General features: G+C 44.0%; 1 protein-coding gene across 5 annotated transcripts in view; it reads right to left on the bottom strand.

Annotated features, from left to right (window-relative positions):
- LOC136866145 (UDP-glucosyltransferase 2) overlaps positions 1-20,298 on the bottom strand; it is a 117,148-nt gene that overhangs the window by 72,382 nt on the left and 24,468 nt on the right. For 3 of the 5 annotated variants that reach the window (XM_067142850.2, XM_067142849.2, XM_067142851.2), the window contains exons 2-3: positions 16,528-16,730; positions 1,279-1,460 (exon numbers count right to left, since the gene is read on the bottom strand). In XM_067142850.2, coding sequence (XP_066998951.2) covers positions 1,279-1,460; positions 16,528-16,698 — 353 coding nt within the window. In that variant the 5' untranslated portion in view covers positions 16,699-16,730. Of the gene's footprint in view, positions 1-1,278; positions 1,461-16,527; positions 16,731-17,669; positions 17,788-20,298 lie in introns of all 5 variants that reach the window. The other 2 variants (XM_067142848.2, XM_067142847.2) reach the window with 1 other exon arrangement.

Below are 20,298 nucleotides of genomic sequence, written 5' to 3'. Positions count from 1 at the left end.
GATTACTATTCTCGCAAAGTCAAGGCGAATATTAATAGGTCCCTATTGGTTTGTTATTTTAAGACTTTGGAATATACTTGACTATTGTGACACTGTGTTGACTGAAATTACCTGCGACAGTAACAAGAAACTGGACCGCAGCCTGAATAGCTGCGTAAGATATATATATATATATAATCTGCGATATGATGCTCATATATCACCATATTATAAGGAATTGTCGTGGCTTCGAGTGCACCAGCGCCGTGAATTTCACATGTTATCACTTCTGCACAAAATACTTTCCACTAATAGTCCCAACTATCTTTCTTCACCTTTCTCTTACCTCTCTTCATATCATGACCACAGTACGAGATCTGGCTCCTCTCTTACCATACCTGTAAACCGCACTGCTGCTTACAACCGCTCCTTCATAATCTCCGCATCCAGGGCATGGAATTTGCTACCTGAGAACATTAGGGACAATCCCTCTCATCGCAAGTTTAAAGTGGCGTGCCGCGAGTATTTGTTGAGTAGATCCTGCTGACTTGCTGGATAATTGTTGAGTGAATGAAAGAATGAATGGGATGAATGAACGGATTATTGCAGTCACATCACTTAAGTGTATTTTACTTTGTGTATTTTAAAATTAAGGATTATTTTATTGTTATTTTTAATATTATTACCATTGTTTTTGCTATTGATATTATTTGTTTTATTTGTATTTGTAAGTACTGTATAAGTTATGTACCTGTATACTCTTCTAATGGTTAAGTGTAAGAGAGGGCCTTGAGCCCTAACCTCGCCACCAATAAAGGCATTATCCATCTATCTATCTATCTATCTATCTATCTATCTATCTATCTATCTATTAACAACAACAGTCCGAGCTACGTTCTGTGTAGGCCTATGTCTTGGAAATCATGTCAGTGCGGTGTCTGTATTGAAATGCGTGTTTACAGTTAACAGGATTTAAGAATGGCAACGAAGTGTATTAAAAGTGGAATGGAAAACTCCGAGAAATAATGGCCGACAAAGAGAACTACAAGAACTGTAGGTGACTTCCTGTAAAGTACAGTATTAATGCAGTCATTCGCATGTACTGAAGCACTTTACATTACATATCTACTGTTGCTTTCCTATAGCTTAGAACGTTCAAATAAATAAATAAATAAATAAATAAATAAATAAATAAATAAATAAATAAATAAATAAATAAATAAATAAATAAATAAATAAATAAATAAATAAATAAATAAATAAATAAATAATATGCTTAATGATGATTGATTGATTTACCTCATGAAATCTTGGAGAGATTTTGATGACAATTGTGAATCACATAGCTCGACGAGATATGTGAATACAGTAGAGACGAATTCTTGTCCAGTCATGGTTGGCAAACTTGCCCAGTCGAAGCGTGAGCGCATGTGCTCATAGGAATGTGTTAAATCAACATCTGTGTAGTTAGCGGGAGAAATCTGAAATACACATCCAGATAAGTACATAGACATACATGATTAGCTCCTGGCTCTGACTTCCACTTAATCACTTCATGTGCATAAGCGAAATCTAATTTACAATATAAATTTTACAATTTACAATTTAGGAATCTCAACATTTTGCATTTTACTAACAATTTAAAAACTGAAATGACCTAAGTTAAGCATACATACATACATACATACGTACATACATACATACATACATACAAGTATGTACAATAATAGTATTCAGACACCTAGCTGAAACTTAATCTGTAGGGACAGGAAGTTCATCCAGGAATAGTAAGCACCGTATAAAGCACCTTGTCCGCTTTGCGTTTGTATAGGCAGGATAACATGAAGCACAGGGGTTCAGATCATATCCCAAGTACATCTGTGCAATCTCTCACAGACCACACTCTAAGGCCACTATGACCTTGACATACAGTATACAGCAGGAAGTATTGTAAGAAGAATAGAATTAATTTAATACGTATATATACTCACCAGGAGTTGAATCAATGCTAAGGGGTGATATTATGGTTGGGGAATTTTTTCGTGGAAGGAAAATCACTTGTATTTACAATTACTGTATGATGTTATCTCATAGCTTAAGATACCCGTTGCTGTTGCTATTACCTGATTTTTGTAGAAGCATTCCAGTCTACAGACATAGTTCATAAAACAGCCCGGCCGATATCGTCAGTTCAGGTTGTGTTTGCATTATTCTTTGCGAGTTTTGCTAGGTTCTTAAACATTATATATAAACAAAGAGTATCACAGCGCGATATTGAACTCATTTTTGGAGACTGATACTTTATAGACCGCGTGCGAACGAAGCTGTTTGGTACTCGTGGCGGCCCTAGCGGCAAGGAAGGGCGAACCTAGACGCGAGAGTAGCGAACGTAGTAGACAATCATTAGTCAGAACAGCATTTCAATAAGATTGTGAAGTGGAACCCGGCTTATTTCGAGGATTCTATAGAAAGGAAAGGAGAGCAATTGAATGACAATCCCGATATTTTTCACGTAGAAGAAAGGTCGGGAGAAATATCCAGCCTGTGTTGAGGGGAGACAAATATTAATAGATCACCGTGTGTTGTGAAGATAAAAAAAAATCAGTTTTATTGCATACTTCCATTTATTAATTCGCTGCAGCTACGTTATAAGTTTAAAAGCAGAAATACGAACACTATCTAATTTCAAAACACAGTACTCTTCAAAGACATTAACACATTTTCTGTGTAAAAATATTTTTCAGGCTGACTCAGATAGATGTCTGGTATCTGTGAACTGTCTATGTAAGGCAGACTTGTCCGAAAGGTGCAAGCTCATTGCTGCCTTATGTTTATGTGTGCAGTGAGAGAAACACTTCCAAAACTACGTGCTTGCAGCAGCGGTAAAAACCAATGAGTGTTCGAGAACAGAGATGTGTGAAAAGTGATACAGAAGTTACAGAAACCTTTTATGATATTTTCGCCAATCAATTGATAAATGGTACTGCATTGAAAGGTTAACTGGGATGTCTGTATCATTATTTTCTAAAGGGAGAAACATGGTATTAAAACTGTTTATCTTAATAGCCCGTGCGACCTTCAGCCAGTAAGGTTATGGCGACAGTGTTCTTTGACATGGAGGGTTTGCTGCACGTGGAATTCATGCCGAAAGGAACGACGATCAACCCGGCGTCGTACTGTCAAACGTTGCACCGGTTGCGTAAAGCGATTAAAGAGAAGCGCCGGGGGAAATTGAGCGCCGGTGTGATTTTGTTGCACGATAACGCAACACCTCATAAGGCCCGCCAAACAAGAGAACTGCTGCAGCGTTTCAAGTGGGAGGTCTGGCAACATCCACCCTACACTCCCGACCTAGCGCCATGTGACTTTCATCTGTTCGGTAAGCTCAAAACGGAGCTCGGTGGTCGACGTTTCCAGACCGATGAGGAGGTGAAGGCCGCTGTCTCCGAGTGGTTGCAGAACGCTGGAGGATATTTCTATGCATCCAGCATCGACAAGTTGGTTGTGCGTCCGCAGAAATATTTGGAGTCTCTTGGAAACTATGTGGAAAAGTGACGTTACAGTGTATGTCTTTATAGTCGTGTTGCTGTTGTATAGGTGGTGTAATAAGTGGCCATAACTAGGAAGTGCAACCTATTTTCTGATCTGCCCTCGTACATACAGACTTACAGAGTAAAGAGAGTTAGATAGATGTGCAAGGGAAAAGGTGAAGAGCAAAGAGGTGATACAAGGAGAAGTGGACAAGTGAGGTAATTAGAAGGTGAAGATTTTCGGAGGAAAGCGGATGTAGTAAGAAAAGAACTATGGGGGAGGGGGTTAAAATGAAAATGTGAAGTAGAAGGTTGAGGAGGAGGGGCTGGCCGGAGACGCCGGCGAGGGGAGGGAGGTCGGTTCATGGGTTAACGAGGAGAGCGGGAACGCGATGATGGCGGCCGCAGAGATACAATCCTAGGCTTATGAGGCATTGGGCGGACTCAAGCGTCAGAAGATGGAGTCGCAGCAGGTATGTAGGTCCATCGGCGTTGAAGATTCGGGTGGCGCGTTGTATCGGAAGTCCTGACTGGCGAAGATCGTGGACGATGAGGTCAGAAGGGAGACCGGGATCTACCCCTCGAACGACGCAGCTATAAGTTGTCCGTTGTTCTGGCGGTGGTGTTGGCGACGATAGGCGCTGTGCTGGAGGGGTGGTAGTTTCCTCGGCAGGTGGCTGAAGCTGTGCAGGTTCTAGAACAGGGGAAGGAGAAAGAGGGAGAGGAAACGTAATTAAGGGGAAAGGATGGGACATGACTGAACTTGTGATAGGAATGTTAGCGGAGTTGTGGGCAGAAGTGGTGGTAGTGGTTGTAGTAGTGGTGTTGATGACAGGGGAGGAGTAAGGAGAAGTCGAAGGTAGTGGTGGTGGTCGGTGGGGAGGAGGCGTTGTTGCTGCAGGCGAAGTAACTGGTGTAGGCGTTTCTTGAGTGTGGTCGGGGAGATGTGCCATGATATTTTCGGGTGTAGCTATACCACTCAAAATGAAGACATTGGCGGATCAGTGCTCCATGATGAACGATGTAGTCGCGGTCAGCTGAAGAGGGCAAATATAGCAGGACGTCTTCTCTAGGTTCTGAGCCGTAGAAGAGCCGGGAGACATAATGGACACCATATGGGCGGAGGTCATGGAGGATGCCCTCTTCTGGGATGACTAGGTTGACATCACAAACTATACAAGTGAACATAGTGGGAAGGCCGACCTCTAACTCGGTGCCAGCCTACTTCCTTTATTAAGGTCGGCGGAGTGCGAAGTACAGATAAAGCGTCACCCGGCCGAAAAAAGAATGAGAGAAGGTGTGTGAAAGATTTAGTCCATATTTTCCTTCTGATCACATTTTGTTTGTCGTTCGGAAACTTGAAGAAAGAGTTCCAGGAGGAGAGTTGCTGTACGTAAAATTACTCCTAACTCCCGGAACAATAATTGTTGTTACTCTTAGAAATAGTGCAACCACAATCAGTTTTGGACGTCATATTACAGAAGATAGAAGCTAATGTCAATGCAAACCACATGCAACAATAGAGCAAACAAGCACTGCTCTCCCGATCATGAACTCTACGTTTGCCGCCAGAGTGCATCACCATCCATTCGCATGAGGCCTTTAAGTACAAGGAGCTGGTGACAGATATGTCCCAACTCTTCAACAAAATCAAAAACACTCCTCCCTATCCTGCATTTACGTAATATAACAAGACCTGTCTTGTGCAAGAAATAAAGAGAGAGAGAGAGAGATAGATGGCTTCAAAATCATCTGGTAATACAGGGAAGTAGAGCATAAACTCCCACACGTTAGGCGGTCCGAAGAGACTTGCTTCAGTTATGTATTTTCATTAGTCCATCAATCACTCACCTCGCTTCTGTTACAAGTGGACAGAGCACTACTTATCCGCAACTTCTCTTCTTTTTTTCGGCCGGGTGACGCCGCAACTTTACTTCGCACCCCCCCGACTACAATCAAGCACGTAGGCTGGCACCAAGTTGGAAGTCAGCCTCCCCACCACCATGTTTACCTGTGTCATTAACGATGTTGATCCCACCGTACCTGAAGACGACATCTTCAGCCACCTCCGCACCGTCGGTGTCCAAGTTCACGATGCCTACCGCTTGTTAGACGGCTCCAATTCCTCACCATCATCGCAGATTCTTCTATATCTACCCACGTTAACCGACATGAAGCGCCTCCTCGACAGTGGAGTAACTATTCACCAACGTTACTACTTAGTGGACCCAACTCCTCAATCTATAAGAGATCAGCTCATCGCAGACCCAACTACCCTGCCAGTCGCAACCGCGCCTCAACTCAGGACATCGAAACAGCAGTCGTCGTCCCCCTTATTCACTCACCCCACAACTACCACTACCACTTCCACGACCACTACGACATCAGCTCATTCTCCTTCCTATGTTCCCGTTACTTCGGTTACGACATGCCATCCTTCGCCCATAATGACCTCAACCATCCCTATTTCTTCAACCCCCGTACAACCTCGTCCCCAGCAACTCCCTGACAACACCTTGGACTCGCCCGCAGCAAGGCTGCCATCGCTACCAAGAACTTCGCAAGTCGAGGCCGCAGCAGCAGCCGCAACAGCCTCATCACCAACGCAGCCACCACCACTTTCCACGCTATGTCTAGCTGCGTCATCCGCGGCATAGACCCTACCATCCCTGAACGGGACATCCTCCGGGAACTTCAAGCCGCAGGCGTCCCCGACCGTCGTGGGTTTAGGATTCGAAACGCCGCCGGCCCTACGTATATGGTGCGACTACATCTTCCAACTGCAGACGACGTACAACACCTTCTTAACACCTGCGCCAATATCTATCAACATCGCTACAAAGTGGAGCCTTCTCATTCCCCACCCCGACCAATTCGCAATCCCTCCACAAATACTCATCGTCGACACCGGCCAGCCCCTCCTCCTTTTCAAGCTCATCCACCCGTCTGTCCACCCTTTCCTCCAACGAATTTCTTCCCAAACCCCTTCCGACGCTAGATATCTTTCGACTCCTCACCACTTCCCTTTGTAATCTCACCGCCTCCCTCAACCTCCTAACCTTTCATCTCCACCCCGGAACTCTCATCTAACTTTTCCTCTTCGCACACATCTCCTATCATTTCTCACTTCGTTTACCCACCTTCATCTTCCACACATCTCCTCGACCCGCTCGCATCTCTTGGCCAGAGAGAGGGCGTAACCCTCTAGGTGGCCCACCCCACCCCTTCAGGGTGAGGAATGAAAACTTTAGTAGTAGTAGTAGTAGTTCATTAGTCTCGTCGGTAGATGCAAAGTGGGTCCCGGCCCATAAGTGGCCACGGCTGGTCCGTGGTCCAACAGCTCTGCACTAGGACCGGCCAACCGAGCAGAGGAGGGGTGGCCACGGCTTTACCGTGGCTCTACGCCCCTGCATTCGGGAGACGGGACGGGGCTGAATCTCGTGGCTGGCCCCAACCGTCGGCTGTCCTGAGAATGGTTTTCCGTGGTTTTCCATTCTCCTGTACTAAGGCGAATGCCGGGACAGTTCCTAGTATACGCCGCGGCCGCCAACCTCCTCACCTTCTCCGAGCCTATCCTTCAACATAACAAATCTCCCGGCCTGAGAGACGGCGTCACCGACTAAGAGACCCGCCTCCCCCTTCAGGGGAGGAATGTACATATTTTAGTAGTAGTCATTAGTCTCTCTGGTGATCTTCGAGCCAAACCACAAAAGTAAAACAGATATCGTTCAGGCTGATACCACTCTTCTTCCCAGGTCATTGTATATTGTCGATCTATCGTTAACTACTTTCCTTACACATTCAGGGTGCTAACTCAAGCTCGTTCAACGTGATGACGGACACCTTACAGTTCTCCTGCTACTTGTGCTGCTGTTGCTGGTAAAACGTGTAGTCATTGTTATTTTACAGTTTGGTGTCTAGGAAAATTTACCTCTTGTCCATTAATTTAACTTCGTTCTAGGAAGATATTGCTTTTAACCCTGTTTCTGACCCACTTCCTATGTGCTGATGACTTGCAGTATAGCTTGAATTACATTCCGCCTACTTACTACACTCTCTCTTCTCGACGACCTTGACAATAGTAGTCGGCCTTTAAATTTACTTTGTCTTGTGCAGTCGTGTTATACACACGTCCAGGCTAATATGTTGATGCAAGTGTAATGGAAACAATTCTCTAAACTATAGGTAAATATTGGAAATATCGAGCTCGATTAGTAGGTGTTTATTATTATTATTATTATTATTATTATTATTATTATTATTATTATTATTTACGTAGTTATGTACGGATTTTGTTTTGTATAAATCGTGGTCGTATCATTTATTATTTGTGTCTTGTGTAACAAAACGCGTCTGCTGTATGTGTATTAATAAGAGTGTATTTAAAGTAAAAACGTAAGAACACAATTTCAACAGGGACACTGGCTATCAATTAAGTAATACCTGGTTGCCAGCTATTAAGAATTTACGTAGGTAGTTCCCTTCCCTGTCCCTTCACTATTGTTATTTCGTCTCGGTGTTTTCCAAATTCGTACGTTCCTCGTCGCCAGATGTTTCATTCCGGGCTTTCGATCCATTTGTAAATAGGTCATTGGAGACTCTAGAAACTACGAGAAAACATGTGTCATACTCTTCTAGAAGCCTGGCCAGGCAATGTATATAAAGAGGCAGTTTTTGGAGTAGGAGTTGAGTTGTTTAGCGAGATTTGTAGTCGAAGTCGTTAGCCGAGTGTGTGAACCCTTGTTGTGATCCTGTTGTGTTTAGAATCGGTTGATATGCCAATGTGGCAGTCTTCTTCTTCGTAACAATGTATTGTTCTAGATAGTAGTTCGACAGTGTGTGTGTATAATGTGTATATAATTTGTAAATAAAATAGTGTACACAGTGGACAGCATCCCGTGTGTGCGTCTTTTTGTTACATCAGTGGCTAACTAACTACTAACAATGCTTTCATTCCCCACCCTGAAGGAGGGGAGTGGGCCACCTAGAGGGTAACGCCCTCTCTCTGGCCACGAGAGATGACGGGGTTGAGAAGAAGTGATAGAAGAGGGAGATGGGTAAAAGGCGGTATGAATAAGTAAAGGAAATGAGAATAAAGGACTTGTCGGTTATCGAGTGCTATATTTACAAAGACAGATGGGCTATGTACGAGGTGTGGAGGTTAGAGTGGTGTACTTGGGTGGAGATGAAAGGTTAGAAGTTGGAGGGTAGTGGTGAGATTACAAAGGGAGGTAGTGAGGAGACGAAGGAGTTCGAGCGTCGGAAGAGGTGTAGAGAAGAAACTTGTCGTGGGAAGGGGCGGGCAGACTGGTTGACGAGGTTCGAAGGGAGGAAGGGCTGGCCGAGGGCGACGAGACGTGTTTGGAAGGGAATGGCGAAGTGGTAGGGGCGGTGAACGAGAGGGTTCCACTTTATACCGATGGCGGTAGATAGTTGCTCCGTTTTGAATTAAATGGTGTACGTCGTAGGCAGTTGGAAGATGTAGTCTGACCAGGTATGTAGGACCGGAGGCGTTCTGGATCCTGGACGCACGGCGGGCGGGGACGCCAGCTGCTTGAAGTTCCCGGAGTATTTCCCGTGCTGCTGAGATTGTAGGGTCGATGCCGCGAAGTACACAGCTAGGCATAGCTGTGGATGATGGTGGTAGCTGCGTTGGCGATGATAGAGACTCGGCGGTTGCTGCGGCGTCGGTGTGTGGAGATGGTGGCGGTGGCGGTGCTGCGTGGGAATCCAAGTTCGTGGGGAGTTGCTGGGGGATAGGTTGTGCGGGAAGTGAAGTAAGAGGAAGGGGTAGAGACTGAAGTCGTAATGGTGGTGTTGGTGTTGGTAGTGGTAGTGGTAGTGGTAGTCGTGGGGATGTGGGAAAAGGGGGCAGTGACTGCTGTTGCGGTGTCCCGGGTTGAGAATCAACTTCGGCGAGCAGGATAGCAGGATCTGCGTTGAGCTGGGCGGTGATGTTCGGAGGAGTAGGCTCCACTTGGTAAAAGCGTTGGTAGATAGTAACGCCGGTGTCGAGGAGACGGGTCACATCGTCCACTCTGGGGAGATACAGAAGAACTATTGATGACCGTAATCCAGTAGTGCCGTCCAACAGCCTGCAGGCATCGTAGATGGGGGCGCCGGTTGAGCGGAGTTCGTGATAGATGTCAGTATCGGTGAGAGCGGGATCAACACCGCTGATAAGCCAGGTGTGCATGGTGGTGTTGGGAAGGCTGACCTCCAACTAGGTGCCAGCCTATTTGTTTGTCTTGAGGTCGGCTGGGTAGCGAGTATAGATGAAGACCACCCGGTCGAGCAAAAGATTTGAAGGTGCTGCGACGGAGAGTATGCGTCCGCTCCTCTCTATTGGTGTAGACCTCCTGTGTTTGTATGTGATGTACCCTCCATCAGTGGCGACCGTGGACAGTACTTGAGAATAATTGAATCGATTATTTCAGAAAGCAGTCAAGTGCCATATAATGAGGAAATGAGTTAATGGCAGAATATGTTACTAAGGGGGCATACGCACATTTTGGTACTGAAACCAGTCAAGAAACGTCCCCGTTTAATGGCCAAGCTTTATGTTGAATTCAGTATTTAGTTAAGAAACGAGTAAAGTGACACCGCATGGCTGGTTTCTGTAGTAAACTGCTGGTACATTTTGTGATGTGCCGCACGTTGCCGGTTGGCGCTGCTGCTCTGAATCCAGAATAAGCTGTTGCTATTGTCATTGTTGTGTTTCTGGAATGATATGTTCGTAGTTTTGAGAACAACTGATTGAAAAAGTGTTATTTTTTGTTTTTTTTGTTTAGGCAGTATTTTTATAATCATAGTGATATACCGTATCTGAAAGTTCAGAAGACGAAGCTGTATCTAAAAGAAACGAGGAATGGTAAACAAACTCACACGCGTAATATTATTCGGAATGCAGAGGTAAAAGGAGAAGGTTATATTTCTTACTCAGGCAAGAAAGTTCCTGGTCTGAGCCCTACATTATTCTTTGTTATTGTTTGTTTTAGGTGCCCATCAATATCGAGAAGATACGTGACCTAAAAGCCTTAAAACGTTACCTGATGGGATAGAACGCTTTCATGACAGCATTTTACAATGGCTTACTACAAAGACAGAACGTGCTGTGGTGTTTGCTTATGATGATTGATTACCTCCTGTCATGATGAGCAGGCATTGCTGATTTCAACCTTTTAATAATTATATTTGTATCAGCAATGTAGTCTAAACCTATTAACATATATTCTATTACCACAAATATGAGTTTTACGACAAAATCCTTTCAAAATTCAAGAATTATCCCATAAAAATATGTTTGCAACACTCGTTTATTTCAAAAAACCAGTTAAGGGGAAGAAAATTTTCGGAATTTTAACAGCGAAGTTAATAAACACAAAATATTTCTCCTTAGATAGAAAATATTAAAATATTTAATACTTTCAAGCTAAAATATTAAAACCCCTACCATAAAATTTTGACCGATGCTAGACAGTTTTATTTATTTTTTCAAAAATGACGGACTTGGCGCTTGACTGGTTTCTGAAATAATCGATTCATATTTTCGGGAGTTGTTTAGCGGGACTTGTAGTGGAAGTCGTTAGCCGAGTGATCATTGACATAGGGAATTTCTCAATTGCGATTAATTTGTTAATAATAATAAATATCTGTCGGGAAACAAATGCAGCCATGAACAAATACCAAGTAGCCGTATTGGTGGACGTACAGCGTAGTTGACACTGAAATTTCATAAAACTTCAAAATTATATTAAAATCTAATTCCCTTCAAAGTACAGTGAGTTTCTCTCGTCGATTGGCCGGCAGCACGCTCAGCTTATCTGACTCACCGCTTTCCGTTACATAGCGCAGCGACAGCATGGGAAACGCCCCCACTTCGCAGTTCAGGTTCGTGCTTAGATCGTGTATTAAGCATTGATCTGTCGCTCCAACTGTTTTCGAGTTGTGAAGTGTTAGTTCGGGGTATAATTCCCATAATTCCTCCACATGTGTATACGGTCGAGGAAATTGTATTTATGAACGATAATTATGTGAAAACAAAATCTTGCAGGGAAGTCGTTAGGCGATTTGTATCACAATTTCCAGGTATACGCCCTCAACATAGAGAGACCATGTGAAACAAATTGAGAAGAACTGGTTCATTACTCAATAAGAAGCGATGTGTTAAAAATCGTGTACTTAACGAGGAAGAAGTAAATGTAACCGCAGAAATATTAGAACATATGCCTACTATGTCCCTAAGACGAATAGGACAAGAAGCCGGGGTTTCGAAGAGGGGCTACGAAAATGTTAAAATTGAAAAGTTATGATAAGCGGGTACGTTTTTGTAACTGGATGTTGCGAAACTTTCATGATGAAATAATTGCTCCACGCTTAATATTCACCGCTACACATGGGAGGCTAGGGGTACCAGATCCATAATAGACTATATCTTAAACCGACTTCGAATTCAGGAAATCTGTTAGGAATGTACGAGTTTTCCGGGGATTTTTCGATGATACAGACCACTATCTGATCTGTAGTGAACTAAGTATCTCTAGGCCTAGGGTAGAGAAGTGAAATCTGTCTGCAAACGAATAAGGGTAGAAAGTCGCCAGGACGAGGAAATTAGACAGAAGTACATGGATATGATTAGTGAGAAGTTTGGAACAGTAAGCAGGTTCAGGATATAGAAAGTGAATGGGTGGCATAGAGGTATGCTGTAATAGAATCATCAAGGGAATGCCTAGGAACAACTGTGTGTAAAGATGGGAAAAGGCGAACATCTTGGTGGAATGATGAAGTGAGAGCAGCCTGTAAACGTAAAAAGGAAGGCTTATCAGAAATGGCTCCAAACAAGGGCCAAGGCAGACAGGGATTGGTACGTAGATGAAAGAAACAGAGCGAAACAAATAGTTGTTGAATCCAAAAAGAAGTCATGGGAATATTTTGGTAATAACATGGAAAGGCTAGGTCAAGCAGCAGGGAAACCTTTCTGGGCAGTAATAAAGAATCCTAGGGAGGGAAAAAAAATGAACAGTGTTTTGAGTAATTCAGGTGAACTCATAATAGATCCCAGGGAATCACTGGAGAGGTGGAGGGAATATTTTGAACATCTTCTCAATGTAAAAGGAAATCATCATGGTGGTGATGCAAACAGCCAAGCTCATGGGGCGGAGGAAAACGATGTTGGTGAAATTATACTTGAGGAAGTGGAAAGGATAGTAAATAAACTCCATTGTCATAAGGCAGGGATGAAATGGCTTAATAGAGTACTAAGATTAGCATGGAGTATTGGTCAGGTACCTTCGGATTGGACAAAAGCAGTAAATTGCACCTATTTATAAGCAAGGGAACAGGAAGGATTGCAACAACTATCGAGGTATCTCATTGATTAGTATACCAGGCAAAGTATTCACTGACATCTTGGAAGGGAGGGTGCGAACAGTAGTTGAGAGGAAGTTGGATGAAAACCAATGTGGTTTAAGACCGGATCAGATTTTTAGTATGCGCCAGGTAATTGAAAAATGCTACGAGAGGAATAGGCAGTTGTGTTTATGTTTCGTAGATCTATAGAAGCATCTGAGAGGGTACCGAGGGAAAAGATGTTCGCCATACTGGAGGATTATGGAATTAAATGTAGGTTAATCAAAGGCATTTACGTTGACAATTGGGCTTCAGTGAGAATTGATGGTAGAATGAATTCTTAGTTCAGGCTACTTACAGGGGTTAGACAAGGCTGTAATCTTTCACCTTTGCTGTTCGTAGTTTACATGGACCATCTGCTGAGAGATATAAAATGGCAGGGAGGGATTCAGTAACGTAGAAATGTAGTAAGCAGTCTGGCCTATGCTGACGACTTGGTCTTAATGGCAGATTGTACCGAAAGCCTGCAGTCAAATATCTTGGAACTTGAAAACAGGTGGAATGAGTATGGTATGAAATATAGCCTTTCGAAGACTAAATTGATGTCAGTAGGTAAGAAATTCAACAGAATTGAATGTCAGATTGGTGATACAAAGCTAGAACAGGTCGATAAAATCAAGTGTTCTCCCAGGTTGGTAATATAGTAAGTGAGATTGAGTCAAGATGTAGTAAAGCTAATGCAGTGAGCTCGCAGTTGCGATCAACAGTATTCTGTAAGAAGGAAGTCAGCTCCCAGACGAAACTATCTTTACATCGGTCTGTTTTCAGACCAACTTTGCTTTACGGGAGCGAAAGCTGGGTGGACTCAGGATATCTTATTCATAAGTTAGAAGTAACAGACATGAAAGTAGCGAGAATGATTGCTGGTACAAACAGGTGGGAACAATGGCAGGAGGGTACTCGGAATGAGGAGATAAAGGCTATTTTAGGAATGAACTCGAATGATGAAGCTGTACGCATAAACCGGCTGAGGTGGTGGGGTCATGTGAGGCGAATGGAGGAGGATAGGTTACCTAGGAGGATAATGGACTCTGTTATGGAGGGTAAGAGAAGTAGAGGGAGACCAAGACGACGATGGTTAGACTCAGTTTCTAACGATTTAAAGACAAGAGGTATAGAACTAAATGAGGCCACACCCGTAGTTGCAAATAGGTACGTTTAGTAAATTCACAGAGGCTTGCAGGCTGAACGCTGAAAGGTATAACAGTCTATAATGATAATGTATGTATGTATGTACACTGACTGACAGAGCAAATGCAACACCAAGAAGGAGTGGTTCGAAAGGGATGAAAGTTGGGGAAAAAACAGAGAGGGCACGGAAGAATAATTAATGTTTATTTCAAACCGATATGCAGGTTACACAATGCGCACGGCATCGACTCAGTAGGATGTAGGACCACCGCGAGCGGCGATGCACGCAGAAACACGTCGAGGTACAGAGTCAATAAGAGTGCGGATGGTGTCCTGAGGGATGGTTCTCCATTCTCTGTCAACCATTTGCCACAGTTGGTCGTCCGTACGAGGCTGGGGCAGAGTTTGCAAACGGCGTCCAATGAGATCCCACACGTGTTCGATTGGTGAGAGATCCGGAGAGTACGCTGGCCACGGAAGCATCTGTACACCTCGTAGAGCCTGTTGGGAGATGCGAGCAGTGTGTGGGCGGGCATTATCCTGCTGAAACAGAGCATTAGGCAGCCCCTGAAGGTACGGAAGTGCCACCGGCCGCAGCACATGCTGCACGTAGCGGTGGGCATTTAACGTGCCTTGAATACGCACTAGAGGTGACGTGGAATCATACGCAATAGCGCCCCAAACCATGATGCCGCGTTGTCTAGCGGTAGGGCGCTCCACAGTTACTGCCGGATTTGACCTTTCTCCACGCCGACGCCACACTCGTCTGGGGTGACTATCACTGACAGAACAGAAGCGTGACTCATCGGAGAACACGACATTCCGCCAGTCCCTCATCCAAGTCGCTCTAGCCCGGCACCATGCCAGGCGTGCACGTCTATGCTGTGGAGTCAATGGTAGTCTTCTGAGCGGACGCCGGGAGTGCAGGCCTCCTTCAACCAATCGACGGGAAATTGTTCTGGTCGATATTGGAACAGCCAGGGTGTCTTGCACATGCTGAAGAATGGCGGTTGACGTGGCGTGCGGGGATGCCACCGCTTGGCGGCGGATGCGCCGATCCTCGCGTGCTGACGTCACTCGGGCTGCGCCTGGACCCCTCGCACGTGCCACATGTCCCTGCGCCAACCATCTTCGCCACAGGCGCTGCACCGTGGACACATCCCTATGGGTATTGGCTGCGATTTGACGAAGCGACCAACCTGCCCTTCTCAGCCCGATCACCATACCCCTCGTAAAGTCGTCTGTCTGCTGGAAATGCCTCCGTTGACGGCGGCCTGGCATTCTTAGCTATACACGTGTCCTGTGGCACACGACAACACGTTCTACAATGACTGTCGGCTGAGAAATTACGGTACGAAGTGGGCCATTCGCCAACGCCGTGTCCCATTTATCGTTCGCTACGTGCGCAGCACAGCGGCGCATTTCACATCATGAGCATACCTCAGTGACGTCAGTCTACCCTGCAATTGGCATAAAGTTCTGACCACTCCTTCTTGGTGTTGCATTTGCTCTGTCAGTCAGTGTATGTATGTATGTATGTATGTATGTATGTATTATAATCCATTACAATACTCGATAGGTTATGACGTCTGGTGGCCATCATCGTTATGATATCAAGTCTGACGCCGTGGCTAGCCGGCTCTAGTCCCGTTGGTGGAAGCATTTTTACCATCAGAATGTTGGCCGGCAAAGTAGAATAGGTGGTGGTATATAATATCGAACCACTAGATTGCATGCCGAAAGCCTAGATTTAAATCGAGTCCTATCCGCAGTGTTCAAATGGAGTAAGGGCATATGTTGTTAATGGTGATAATTATGTGATACGGGATTTAAAAAGTGTTTTCTTCTCCAGCGGCATTCATCGCTCTAACACATCGTCGCAGGTGTTCTGAGACGCAAAGATAGGAAACTGTATAATTGAGAAGGCATTAACCGTAGCTTTAATTAAGTTCCAGCCCCGCATTTGTCTGATGTAAAGTGAGAAACCACGGCTGCCGAGGGTGGTATTCAAATCTCCCGTCTCCCAAATGCAAGCTCGGTAGTTACAAAGTGAATGGATTCATTTGATTCACTCGTACAGGTATACTATTGTGAATAATAATAATAATTTCGTGTGGCTATTTCTAGCCGAGTGCAGCCCTTGTAAGGCAGACCCTCCGATGAGGGTGGGCGGCGTCTGCCATGTGTACGTAACTGCGTGTTATTGTGGTGGAGGATAGTGCTATGTGTGGTGTGTGAGTTGCAGGGATGTTGGGGACAGCACAAACACCCAGCCCCCGGGCCACTGGAATTAACCAATGAAGGTTAAAATCCCCGACCCGGCCGGGAATCGAACCTGGGACCCTCTGAACCGAAGGCCAGTACGCTGACCATTCAGCCAACGAGTCGGACACTATTGTGAAAATAGCATAGCAAAGATTGTCTGTTAATCTGAAAATACTTAGCTAGAGACTCTCCATAATGTGTATATGGTGCTTACCGGGAGTGGATTGGGGCTAATGACAGTGACCTGATGTCCTCTTGCAGCAAGTGCCTTCATAATGGCCTGCATGGGCAGCTGGTGGCTTATAGATGGTGTGGGGAAGATGCCGAGAATGCGAGCACCATCAGCATGCCAGCAGAGGAGGATGATGAGCAAGTGAAGAAGCATTCTTCACTATTCCTGATACGATGAGAACACCTCTGAAAAGAGAATATGTTATTTTTTTTCATGGGGGTCCTTGAGCTATTAGGAAATGAAAAACATAACGATGAAAAAATACCTTGTACATATATTCAGAATCATATAAAATAAACACTTGGTCTCTCAGCTGAGTCTGGCATTTCCTCTGTTTATTTGTGCTGGGTCCTAATTACTGTCCGTCCTCCATCGGTCAACCTCTTTTCTTTTCCAGTACCAAGAGAATTAGATGTGTGATTCCTGAGTGTGTTTCATATTCGCCACTCGTGTACTGAACAGGTCATGAACCTTAAATCCGTCTCATACAGTGGCGGCTTGTGCTGAATTATATTGGTGATTCTGCTCAGTGACGTCCAGTCCATTACAGCAAGTGTAATAGACAAATCTAAATTCGTACTGCATACGGAAGTGCCAACTCAGCTCGTGTGCATCCGTCCTCCAACCCCGCGGAAACGCCTTACTCCATGTCCTTACAGTTTTGTAGATCCAGAAAATGTACAGAAAAAATACAGATAAACATACATCTCAATTTGTAAGACCCCGATTTCAAGGGACAACGACGATATAAGTAACTGACTCGTACAGAAAACAATTAAAAATTATTAAAAAAAGCCTTTCTTCCAATTATCGAAAAAATATTGATCTAGTATCCACACGCTCATATTTACAGAGATTCCAAGACCTGCATACATCTTTGGGAGCCTGCTTTCTTAATGGAGGGGGAATATCATCTGATGGTACTAACGTTCCTGTTTTCATTTTCATACTACGTAACTCGAAGGAATTCACTACGGTGCCATTACGAAGAAACATATCCATGATTACTTGTAGGCCTAAGAACACGCTCATTCGCTTCGTACGAGAGATAATGTTTTCCGTCGTTTGATAGAATTATGCCTAAGTCCTGGCCATTTACACAAAAGGTAGAGAATTATACGTACCTCCAATTTTATAATACGTTGTTTGAAGACTTTTTTCATGCTAATTATTCGGGGCGTCGACCCATGAAGATCTTTTGCCCCTGTTTGAAGACTTAACAGACTTAGAAGGAGGTGCAGACTGGAAAGAAACAGAAATGGCTGTAGAAGTAAGGAGATATTGAAGGAACTTACTAGAAAATTGAATCTAGCAAAGAAGGCAGCTAAGGATAACATGATGGCAAGCATAATTGGCAGTCATACACATTTTAGTGAAAACTGGAACGGTATGTATAGGTATTTTAAGGCAGAAACAGGTTCCAAGAAGGGCATTCCAGGAATAATTAACGAACAAGGGGAGTGTGCATGTGAGGATCTTCAAAAGGCAGAAGTATTCAGTCAGCAGTATGTAAAGATTTTTGGTTACAAGGATAATGTCCAGATAGAGGAGAAGACGAATGCTAAAGAAGTATTAAAATTTACATATGATAACGACATTTACAATAAGATACAAAAGTTGAAAACTCGAAAAGCAGCTGGAATTGATAAGATTTCTGGGAATATGCTAAAGACAATGGGTTGGAATGTAGTACCATATCTGAAGCACTTATTTGATTATTGTTTGGTCAAAAGAGCTATACCAGATGAATGGAGAGTTGCTATAGTAGCCCCTGTGTATAAAGGAAAGGGTGATAGTCACAATGCTGAAAATTATAGGCCAGTAAGTTTGACGTGCATTGTATATAAGTTTGGAGAGGCATTCTTTCTGATTATATTAGACATGTTTGCGAAATTAATAACTGGTTCGATACAAGGCAGTTCAGTTTTAGGAAAGGTTATTCCACTGAAGCTCAACTTATAGGATTCCAGCAAGATATAGCAGATATCTTGGATTCAGGAGGTCAAATGGACTGTATCGCGATTGACCTGTCTAAAGCATTTGATAGGGTGGATCATGGGAGACTACTGGCAAAAATGAGTGCAATTGGACTAGACAAAAGAGTGACTGAAAGGGTTGCTGTATTTCTAGGTAATAGATCTCAGAGAATTAGAGTAGGCGAAGCTTTATCTGACCCTGTAATAATTAAGAGGGGAATTCCTCAAGGCAGTATTATTGGACCTTTCTGTTTTCTTATATATATATATATATATATAAATGATACGAGTAAAGGAGTGGAATCAGAGGTAAGGCTTTTTGCGGATGATGTTATTCTATATAGAGTAATAAATAAGTTACAAAATTGTGAGCAACTGCAACGTGACCCCGAAAATGTTGTGAGATGGACAGCAGGAAATGGTATGTCGATAAACGGGGTTAAAAAGTCAGGTTGTGAGTTTCACAAATAGGAAAAGTCCTCTTAGTTTTAATTACTGCGTTGATGGGGTGAAAGTTCCTTTTGCGGATCATTGTAAGTATCTAGGTGTTAATATAAGGAAAGATCTTCATTGGGGTAATCACATAAATGGGATTGTAAATAAAGGGTACAGATCTCTGCACATGGTTATGAGGGTGTTTAGGGGTTGTAGTTCGTTCGTAATCTGTTTACCCTCCAGGGTCGGTTTTTCCCTCGGACTCAGCGAGGGATCCCACCTCTACCGCCTCAAGGGCAGTGTCCTGGAGATTCGGACTTTGGGTCGGGATACAACTGGGGAGAATGACCAGTACCCCGCCCAGGCGGCCTCACCTGCTATGCTGAACAGGGGCCTTGTGGAGGGATGGGATGATTGGATGGGACAGGCAAGGAAGGGGGAAGGAAGCGGCCGTGGCCTTAAGTTAGGTACCATCCCGGCATTTGCCTGGAGGAGAAGTGGGAAACCACGGAAAACCACTTCCAGGAAACCACTACTCAGTTGACCTCCCGAGGCTGAGTTGACCCCGTTCCAGCCCTCGTACCACTTTTCAAATTTCGTGGCAGAGCCGGGAATCGAACCCGGACCTCCGGGGGTGGCAGCTAATCACGCTAACCACTACACCACAGAGGCGGACAGGGGTTGTAGTAAGGGTGTAAAGGAGAGTGCATATAAGTCTCTGGTAAGACCCCAACTAGAGTATGGTTCCAGTGTATGGGACCCTCACCAGGATTACCTGATTCAAGAACTAGAAGAAATCCAAAGAAAAGCAACCCGATTTGTTCTGGGTGATTTCCGACAAAAGAGTAGCGTTGCAAAAATGTTGCAAAGTTTGGGCTGGGAAGACTTGGGAGAAAAAAGACGAGCTGCTCGACTAAGTGGTATGTTCCGAGCTGTCAGCGGAGAGATGGCGTGGAATGACATTAGTAGACGAATAATGATGAGTGGCGTTTATAAAAGTAGGAAAGATCACAATATGATGATAAAGTTGGAGTTCAAGAGGACAAACTGGGGAAAATATTCATTTATAGGAAGCGGAGTTAGGGATTGGAATAACTTACCAAGGGAGATGTTCAATAAATTTCCAATTTCTTTGAAATCATTTAAGAAAAGGCTAGGAAAACAACAGATAGGGAATCTGCCACGTTAGCGACTGCCCTAAATGCAGATCAGTCTTGATTGATTGATTGATTGATTGATTGATTGATTGATTGATTGATTGATTGATTGATTGATTGATTGATTGATTGATTGATTGATTGATTGATTGATTGATTGATTGATTGATTGAACTCGAACAGTA

This window comes from Anabrus simplex, chromosome 3, assembly GCF_040414725.1.
Source record: "Anabrus simplex isolate iqAnaSimp1 chromosome 3, ASM4041472v1, whole genome shotgun sequence".
Taxonomy (NCBI): domain Eukaryota; kingdom Metazoa; phylum Arthropoda; class Insecta; order Orthoptera; family Tettigoniidae; genus Anabrus; species Anabrus simplex.
The sequence above is the reverse complement of the archived record's forward strand: the minus strand, read 5'-3'. Positions and strand labels throughout refer to the sequence as shown.